The sequence below is a fragment of the Mus pahari genome, chromosome 10 (assembly GCF_900095145.1).
Source record: "Mus pahari chromosome 10, PAHARI_EIJ_v1.1, whole genome shotgun sequence".
NCBI lineage: Eukaryota > Metazoa > Chordata > Mammalia > Rodentia > Muridae > Mus > Mus pahari.
The window spans coordinates 103,389,842-103,399,352 of NC_034599.1; the positions used below are offsets into that span (position 1 = coordinate 103,389,842).

The 9,511-nt window shown below is 39.9% G+C and overlaps 1 protein-coding gene across 10 annotated transcripts in view; it reads left to right on the forward strand.

Annotated features, from left to right (window-relative positions):
- The window catches only part of Map4 (microtubule associated protein 4), a 135,304-nt gene that overhangs the window by 39,224 nt on the left and 86,569 nt on the right, over positions 1 to 9,511 (forward strand). For all 10 annotated transcript variants that reach the window (XM_021207323.1, XM_029542872.1, XM_029542874.1 and 7 more), the window contains exon 2: positions 131 to 372. In XM_021207323.1, coding sequence (XP_021062982.1) covers positions 150 to 372 — 223 coding nt within the window. In that variant the 5' untranslated portion in view covers positions 131 to 149. The remainder of the gene's footprint in view (positions 1 to 130; positions 373 to 9,511) is intronic.

A 9,511-nucleotide genomic window follows, 5' to 3' on the forward strand; every position in this document is an offset into this window, starting at 1 on the left:
TCATCATCTAAAAAGCGTTTGCTGGATGTAAATTTTATATTTTGGTTCTCTTGAAAACAACTGATGAGAGGCTCTAGAAATGTGTTTTCATTTACAGTGCTCATGTGAGACTTCTCTTTGCCCCTAACAGGCAGTCGCAGTGGTACAGAATGGCCGACCTCAGTCTTGTGGATGCATTGACAGAACCACCTCCAGAAATTGAGGGAGAGATAAAGCGAGACTTCATGGCTGCGTTGGAGGCAGAGCCCTATGATGACATTGTGGGAGAAACTGTGGAGAAAACTGAGTTTATTCCTCTCCTGGACGGTGATGAGAAAACCGGGAACTCAGAATCCAAAAAGAAACCATGCTTAGACACTAGCCAGGTTGAAGGTAAGTGTTCAAGCTGAGGTTCTGATGTACACTAGTTACTTGAAGTTTCTATTGGAAATCAAGGATAGTCTTAGCACTCAGGAGACATAGGCAGGTGGATCACTGTGAGTCCAAGAGCCAACCAGCCTGGTCCACTGAATGAGTTCTAGGGCAATTAGGGTTACACAGAGAAACCGTGACTTGAAAAAAACCAAAAAAGAAAGAGGAAGAAAGAAGTCAAGGATGACACATTTCTCTTTAGTCAAATTAGTGTTGATGAAGCTGGTGATGACTTAATCCTAGTATCATCTGTAATGTTCTTCTACTATCTAACCTGCTTTATAATTTCCTCTATTAAAATTTCTGCTGATTCTTTTATTGGAACATAGCTTTGTGAAATTAAATGCATTAACTTTGTGCTTATATTCCAGCTTATGTTGGGTGATCCCAGGTTTGGAGTAAAACACACTGAAAGCCTTTAAGAAAGGGCAGCTTTATTAATAACTTGGCTGTGGGTTATTTATTTGTTTATTTATGTATTTAATTTTTGGTTGGATTTTTATATCTATATTTAAGAGGAATATTGATTTAGTTTTCTAGTAATTTGTATGTATATTTGGTTGGTGGTTTGGTATTTTGAGACAGAATCTCATGCTGCAACTCAAGCTGCCCTGGAAATCATTGTCTACCCCACTTTATTAGCCTTGAAAGCATGGGCATCTTCTGCCTTCACTTTTTCATGGAACAGTGAGTTAGCTTTTGTTTGGTTTTAGAATTGAAATCATGCAGACTTCAAAAATGAGTTGGCTGCCATTGAAATCTAAGGTAGAAATTTTGAAAGTTTGAGGAAAACGTGATCTGTGTCTGAAATGAAATGAAGCAAAATAAAACAAAGCGCCACACAATGAATCAGCAAACAGCATGAGCTAGATAGAGAGCAGAGCATGTGTGCCCTAACGCATGTCTTCTAGACTAGTTATGTAAAATTGATATTTTTCTATTTTTTGTTAAAGATTTATTTTATGTATATGAGTACTTCAGACCCACCAGAGGAGGGCATCGGATCCCATCACAGATGGTTGTGAGCAACCGTGTGGTTGCTGGGAATTGAACTCAGGACCTCTGGAAGAGCAGTCAGTGCTCTAAACTGCTGAGCCATCTCTCCAGCCTGATAATTTTCTTTTTTATCATTTGATTAAATGTATCAATAATTCTATCTGAGCTTTGTTTGTGCCTAGGGATTAGCCAAGCTTATAGTATATGAAGCTCTGGGTTGGGTTTGAACCCTATGTAACTAGATTGGTAGCAACACACCTGTAATCCTAGCTCTTGGAGGTGAAGACAGGATCAGAACTTTGCGATTTGAAGCTTGCTTTGTCAGGTTCCAAGACTGAGCTACATGGGACTGAGGGAGGAGGAGGATGAAGTAGTACTATTAGGTTAATATTTATTTTCATCTTAGGTAGGTGGTGTGTCCACTGCATGTGGAGGCCAGGGGACAGTGTTGGATGTTGTTTCTCAAACACCTTTGTGCATGCTATATAGAAGTCAAAGGACAATTAACAGGGGCCAAGTTTTTCTTTTCACCTTGTGTATCTTGGAGGTTGAACTCAGGCCATTAAGTTTGGTGGCAAGTGTCTTTCCTCACTTAGCTGTCTCACTGGGCCAGTGTTTGTTATTTTTATTGTAGTTTTTGTGACACTGTCCTTCACTGGCTTAAAACTGACCAAGTAGGCTAGACTGGTAAGCTTTAGAAATGTGCCTATTTCTGTCTTCCTCCCCTGCCATTTTACATTGATTCTGGGTGTCTTTCAGGTGCTTGCTTGCAAGGTAAACATATTACCTACCACCTGAGGTGTCTTCCTAGTCCCCCAGCCCTCAGCTGTCTTCTTAAGTGTTGATGTGGGGTTGACATATCACTTTTGACTTTCTATAACCAAAGTTTAAAACCTGCTGGCTTTATATATACTTTATGGGGAGACATACATATACTCTATCAGGTGAAGAATTGAGAGTAGAAGATCTTATCATATTCACATAAATATTGGCTCCAAGGAGAAAGTTGGGTTTCTTAATGGAAAATAGTTCACAGTGGTCCTTTGACTGACGCACATGAAAATAAGGGAAATTCAAAAGGAAGGAAGAAAGTGGGAAGGCCTAGCTATTGTGGAAGCTTGTGGTAGCTGTGATGTTCTTCCCACTCAACTGATTTTTTTTTTTTTTTTTTGGTTTTTCAAGACAGGGTTTCCTCTGTGTAGCCCTGGCTGTCCTGGAACTCACTCTGTAGACCAGGCTGGCCTCTGCCTCCTGAGTGCTGGGACTAAAGGCGTGCGCCACCACGCCCGGCTCCACTCAACTGATTGTTTGCAGAGTTTGAAGAAGCTTTTTTCTTTTCCCTTTCCCTTTTTCCCTCTTTCCCTCTTTCCCTCTTTCCCCCTTTCCCTTTCCTTCCCTCCTTCCCTTCCTTTCTTTCTTTCTTCTTTTTTTTTTTTTTTTTTTTTTTTTTTGAGACAGGGTTTCTCTGTATAGCCCTGGCTGTCCTGGAGCTCACTCTGGCCTCAAACTCAGAGATCCACCTGCCTCTGCCTCCCAAGTGCTGGGATTAAATCAATGCACCAACACTGATTGGCTATAAACCTTTTTCTTTTTCTTTTTTTTTTTTAGATTTATTTATTTATTATATGTAAGTACACTGTAGCTGACTTCACCAGCTCCCCCTAAGAATCCTTTTCTGTTAAAGTGAGGAATGCATTTCATGAGTGGGTGCAGTGGCTTGCTTGTTGTCTACTGCATTTGAAATTGTTTCTGGATGTATTGCTCTTCCCTGATTACTTCTAAACTGCCCAGTGCCTAGGAATTTATTATCAGCACTCTGTGTCTGGCCCTTGCATGCCTTTCAAATAGTAGTAACAGATTCTGTGACTGTCTTATGCTAGTGAGTATCTTACTCATTGTTGGCTTCCACAAAGCAGTTAACAAGTTTGTGGGCATTTCGCTTAAGACTTTTTTCTGTGTCCCATTTGTAAGATAGAAATTAAGACTAAGTTCTTTGAGGCTAGCATTTATGTAGAATAAAAAAAAGTTAGGTGGTGGTACATGCCTTTTATCCCAGCATTTGGAAGGCAGGTGGATCTCTGAGTTCTAGGCCAACCTAGCCTGGTCTACATAAAAAATATAAGGAAATTAGTCTAGGATAGCGCTTCTCAAGGATGAGCCTTGGTACCAGCGTTCTCAGATCATGTGCAGAGTACAGAGGATAGGTTAGAGGATGTAAGTCAGTCTGGACAGACTAGTAGACAGACTGCAGAGTATTTTTGTTCATGTGACTTGGCCTCAATGAAATATGCAGTCTGCCAAATTTGCCACAAGAGGGTGTTGTTGGCAAGAGTCTGACTGTGTTGAGCCTGTGCTCAGTCTTTCCCTTAGGCCTGAAGCTTTCTCCTGGCTCACAGCAGTTGTCGCTCTGCTTCTTAACCCTTTTCTTTTTGTTTTTTGTTTTGCTTTTTTTGAGGCAGGGCTTCTCTGTGTAGCCCTGGCTGTCCTCAAATATAGCTATTCTGTTTTTTCTCTCTTTATGTGAGTTCTTTTGTCTCCTAACAATATCTTTTCTGACTCAGCTCAGCTTCTCCTGGCTCAACTGTCACCTTCTCAATTATCACCTTTCACTATTTTTGACTTCTGCCACCTGGGCTGTACTTACTCTCTCCTACTCTTCTCTGACTCCTCCAATCCTCCGCCAGTACTCTTACCACTCTCTCAGTCTCTGCTGGCTTTTCTTTTCTTTTTTCTTTTCTTTTCTTAAAAAGTTTTAAAATTTATGTATGTGAGTATACTATCACTGTCTTCAGACACACCAGGAGAGAGCATTGGATCCCATTACAGATGGTTGTGAGCCACCATGTGGTTGCTGGGAATTGAACTCAGGACCCCTGGAAGAACAGTCATGCTCTTAACTGCTGAGCCATTTCTCTAGCCCTTCTGTTGCCTTTTTATATCCTTTTCTATGAAGGTCATAGAGTCAAGCAGTTCTAAGGACTAAGCATTCCCAAAGAGTCAGTTGACTGCCCATTTGGTATTCTTTAAAGGGCCAGGTACACAAAATGAATCACTCACACTACATTTCCTCCAAATTGTTTTTGTTGCTATATATTACTGTCTTGAAGCTTCCCTGGTTGTTTCTTGTAGCCATGCTGTTGTTGTGATTTTTGCTTCTCTATTCTTTCCAATGTCTTTCCCGTGCTTTTCAGGTGTCTGATGTGATCTTCTGTTGATCTCTCAGGAGCACATCCACAACTGAGATAAAAATCTAATAGCGATGCTTTTCTTTCCTGTAACTTGGGTACCTTTTATACTCCTGGACTGTCTTATCTTCTAGCATCTTGTTTTCTGGAGTTCCTTGTTGAAGTCTCTTAATCTCTCTGCCCTCAGTTCTGTGATCCTTTGGCTAACTTATAGTTCTGACTTGGGCATGCAGAATGTGGTATTAAGCAGTCTGTCTTAAAATTCTGCACATAGGCCTATTGTTGCTCTGCATTGTAGAGAGCAATAATATTGCAGGAGACTAAAGTCCTGCTCATAGACCTTTCAGTAGTTAAGGATGAAGGTCTCTTGACCAGGATTTTTTGGTTCTCGGGCAAAGACAGTGGCTGGTCAGGCTGTCTTTGCAGAAGATCTCCTGATCAACTCTGAGCTTTATTTGTTTGGTATTATCCACAGCTTTTTGTTTCCTATGAAAAGATAAACAAATCCATGTCCCCAATGCAAGGCATTCTTGGATTCCATTCTGATTTTAATACATCCTTATAGTATATAGACTGAGTTAATTCCTCAATTTTTTTTAAATAACCATGTCTTTCAGCTGCTGTTGTTCCTTTCTCATTAACATTAGGAAATTTAAACAGTATTATTTAGTCTATTCTAGAGGGTCTTTATTCTTTCTTTTTGCTTTATAAGCATTTCTTTTAAGGTACAATTAGATCTTTCTATAATTGCCTGTCCTATATGATTGTGTGGTATACCTGAAACATTATATTATAATTTGCAAAGAATTGCTTCATCTTTCTGGATATATATGTAGGGGTATGTCAGTCTTTTTTTTTTTTAAAGATTTATTTATTTATTATATGTAAGTACACTGTAGCTGTCTTCAGACACTCGAGAAGAGAGAGTCAGATCTTGTTATGGATGGTTGTGAGCCACCATGTGGTTGCTGGGATTTGAACTCAGGACCTTTGGAAGAGCAGTCAGTGCTCTTAACTGCTAAGCCATCTCTCCAGCCCATCAGTCTTAATTTGTACAGGAATTCCTATAATAGTGATTACTTCCAGTAAATGTATAATTACAGAATCAGCTTTTTTTTGTTGTTGTTAAGATTTATTTATTCTATGTATTTGAGTACATTGTGGCTCTCCTTGGACACACCAGAGGAGGGCATCGGTTCCTATTATAGATGGTTGTAAGCCACCATGTGGTTGCTGGGAATTAACTCAGGAGCTTTGGAAGAAGAGCCAGGGCCCTTAACCATTGAGCCATCTCTCCAGCCCCAGAATCAGATTTTTCAAAACTCATAGCCAGTGGTATGGTGTACAAACTTTAGTTTCCTAAATTCTGAAAAATGAAACATATCCATCGTGGGTGCTGAAGCTCCTGGATGTGGCCTAGTGGATGGTAAGCAAAGCCTCTGCTCCTCTAGTAGTACAAGTGTCCATATCCAGTGGCATTCTGTGCACACAAAATAGAGGATCCTAACAAACAGGGCAGTGGATGCTTCAAACCCCCACCCTCCATCTTTATGGAAGTCCACATGGGTGCTGGCAGCCTGGCACCTCCCCATAGTGCCTGTGAGGTGGTTGGCTGTTCTAGAGCTTGTGTCAATTCCCCATTGGTCCAAAGACCGTATAAAAACTTTTGCTGCTGTGTAGCACAGTAGATCTGCATCTCAGTGCTGGTCTCTGGAGTCTTGTTTCCTGGGTTTGAGGCTCCACCTCTCTCACCCCCTCCTGGACCCCAGTTTCCATAATCCCTTTGCCAGATTTCATTTCTTTTTTTGCCTTTAGGGGTTACTTCCAGTAGGTAATGGACTTTGATTATTGCTATAGAATATTTGATCACATTGTAAACCCCAAGATTGAACTGGAAAAACCTTGTTGTGATGTAGCTTAGCCCTAGCACACACCTGTAACCCAATAGCTTTCTGGTGTTTGTAAACAGGTATTTGTGGTGTGGCTCAGCCCTAGCATACACATTTAACTTGAGAGCTAACCAAAGTCAACGCTAGGTCAAGAGGCAGAGCAAGCAACCAACTGACAGAGGATGAACATAAACAGAAAGGAGACCTTTCTTTGATTTGAAGAGTATTTAAGACAGCATGGAGAAGGAGAAGGGCCTTTTCCTTCTGGGATGTCTGTGGAGTAGGAAGGTCAGCGGGGTGATTTCCTTGCTTCTCTAAGCTAGAAGGTTTTCACCACAGCATTTGGCTCCTGAATCTTCATTGGTATAATTGAATGGCCAGGATTTTTGTTTTAAAAACCACAGGTTATACAAAGAGTAAGTAGGACATTTTCTTATAATTTTCTTGGCTTGTTTCCAGGTGATCGGTATAGTTTTTTTTAAAAGCCTTTACAGTTAACATGGTGTTTTTCATGAAATATTGAGGCTTCTAATAATTTCCTATTAAATTAATAATTGGTCAGTTTCTTCATTTCCTTGTACTAATGGCCCTGGCAAGCCTGTATAAGAACAAATGTGGGTGGTATATAATGAATAGTTTCTATTTCTGATTGCCCATTGCAGTTGCATAAATAGCAAGGTTAATTCTGAATTATCTGGAATAAATCCAAGAGTATCTATATGCAAAACAACTCTTTCTGCATATTGAGAGTCAGTAATTATATTAAGAGGTTCAGGAAAATGTAATAATGCCATAAGAATTGTGTATGTTTCTGCGTCACGCACAGGGCCGTGTCTGCGTGGGCAGAAAACACCTTGGGGTGGGTTCGTACTGAAGAGCTAAACTTCCTAAAATAGAGATGAGCTGCAAGAAAGAATATTATTTATTAATTACACGCGGGAGAACCCAACCCTCTCCCGCATGTCCCATTGTCTCTGCTGAGTGTGTCTCTCAGTGTCGCATTCTCAATGGCTCAATGTCCCAATGGCGCGCGGTCCCATCCTCAGCAGAGCTGTGTCTAGAAGGCGGGTCCAATCGAGTAGGCGTGACGACATTGGTGGTCGGTCCGGGCGACGAGTGGGCGTTGACAGTGGGCAGTCCGAGGACACTGTGTTCTGGGACGTCCGGGGGAGCAACTCTTAGCGTGTCTGTAAGGGGCGCAATACAATGCTTAGAGGCTGGCGGGCGAGACCCAACAGAATTGCATACAATTCTTTGAATTACTTTGCTTAGTTTTTCTGACCTACATAACCAGCCATTTCCAACTTATTTGCATCAGTATAAAATGTAGGTGCTTCAGGAATTGGTATTCCTTTTATAATATGTGGGAGAACCCAGTTAGTTCTTTTATAAACTGAAGAGTCTTGTTTTTAGGATATTTACTGTTGCTACAAGCTATTTGCCAGTCGTCATTGGTTACCCATAATTAAGTAATCTCAGTGTTAGTATATGACAGTACGATTTCTACTTGTCCTATTCCAGACAATTTACAGTCTTATTCTTCCTATAATAATTAAATCAGAAACCTTTTCTATATAAGTCTTTAATTTTTTTACTTTTTATGCTACGAAGACCCATTTTAAAATACTATCTTCTCTTTGCATAATGAGCCCAGTAGGAGAATTAATTGGAGGTAAAAATAACCACAATACAGTCTGGTTGGCAACCTATATGATCCACATATACATCCTTCAGTCTCTTTTCTACTAAAGTTATCTCTGCTCTATTTGCTAGCTTGTACTAAGTCTGAATTTCCTTTTAACATTTGAAACAAATTATTCAACACTTTAGTAGTTCATCCAGTAGTGGGCTGTAGCCAATTAATAGCTCACACTAATTTTTGAAAATCATTGGGTTTGAAACTGATCTGTCTCTTCTGTGGTTGAAATTTATTTTATTTTATTTTATTGGATTTATTATATAACCCAAAATAACCCAGATCTCTACTCTGTTTTTTTCAGAAGCAATCTGCAAACCCCAGTAAGGTGAAATTCTTTTTGTTTCACTAAACATTTTCTCTAAAGTATCTACATCAGAATCAGCCAACAAAATATCTGTGTAATGATAAATAATGGGTTGAAGAAATTGCCTATGAATTATTTCTAGTGGTTGTTGCATAAAATAGAATTTTACCATTTAACATTCCAGGTGGAAAAACTTTCCACTGACACTTTTTTTGTACTATTTGAACATTATTATACATAGGCACTGTGGAGCCAATTTTTTTCCTTATATTGCTCTTGTAAGGGGATAGTTAAAAAAGCAAGTCTTTTAAATCAATTACTAACATAGACCTTGCCTAGGTTATAAAGAAAGTAAAGGTTCTCCAGACTATAATGGACCTATTGGTTTAAATCTGTTAACATTCTCTATTTCCCCGATTTCTTTTTTATAACAAACAGAGAAATTCCATAGAGGGTAGACGCTTCTGGATGTTGAGCCTCCAGGTGCATTAATTAAGCATCTTTAGTTTAAGACCACTGCTCTGCTCACACAGGCTTCCTTCTCTTAGTCAACCATTTTAAGGGTAGGGCCATTGGTATAATTTCAGCAGTTCCCCACCCCATCCCTGTTTATAAATTTGGAAACTCAATCACTGTTGTGACCTGTTTTTGGACAATCTGCACAGTCTGTAATTTTGTAGCTGGCTAGAATGTACACCAGAACATTTTTTTCAGAATCCGGTAGAATTCCTATTGGCAATATCTTACCAATAAGATTTGACTGTGGGCTGGAGAGATGGCTCAATGGTTAAGAGCGGTTAAGCTACTGCTTTTCCAGAGGTCCTGAGTTGAATTCCCAGCAATCATGGTGGCTTACAGCCATCTGTAGTGGGATCTGATGTCCTTTTCTGGTATGTCTGAAGACAACCACAGTGTACTCATATAAGTAAAATAAATCTTTAAAAAAAAAAAGTTAGTTGGGCGTGGTGGCGCATGCCTTTAATCCCAGCACTCGGGAGGCAGAGGCAGACAGATTTCTGAGTTCGAG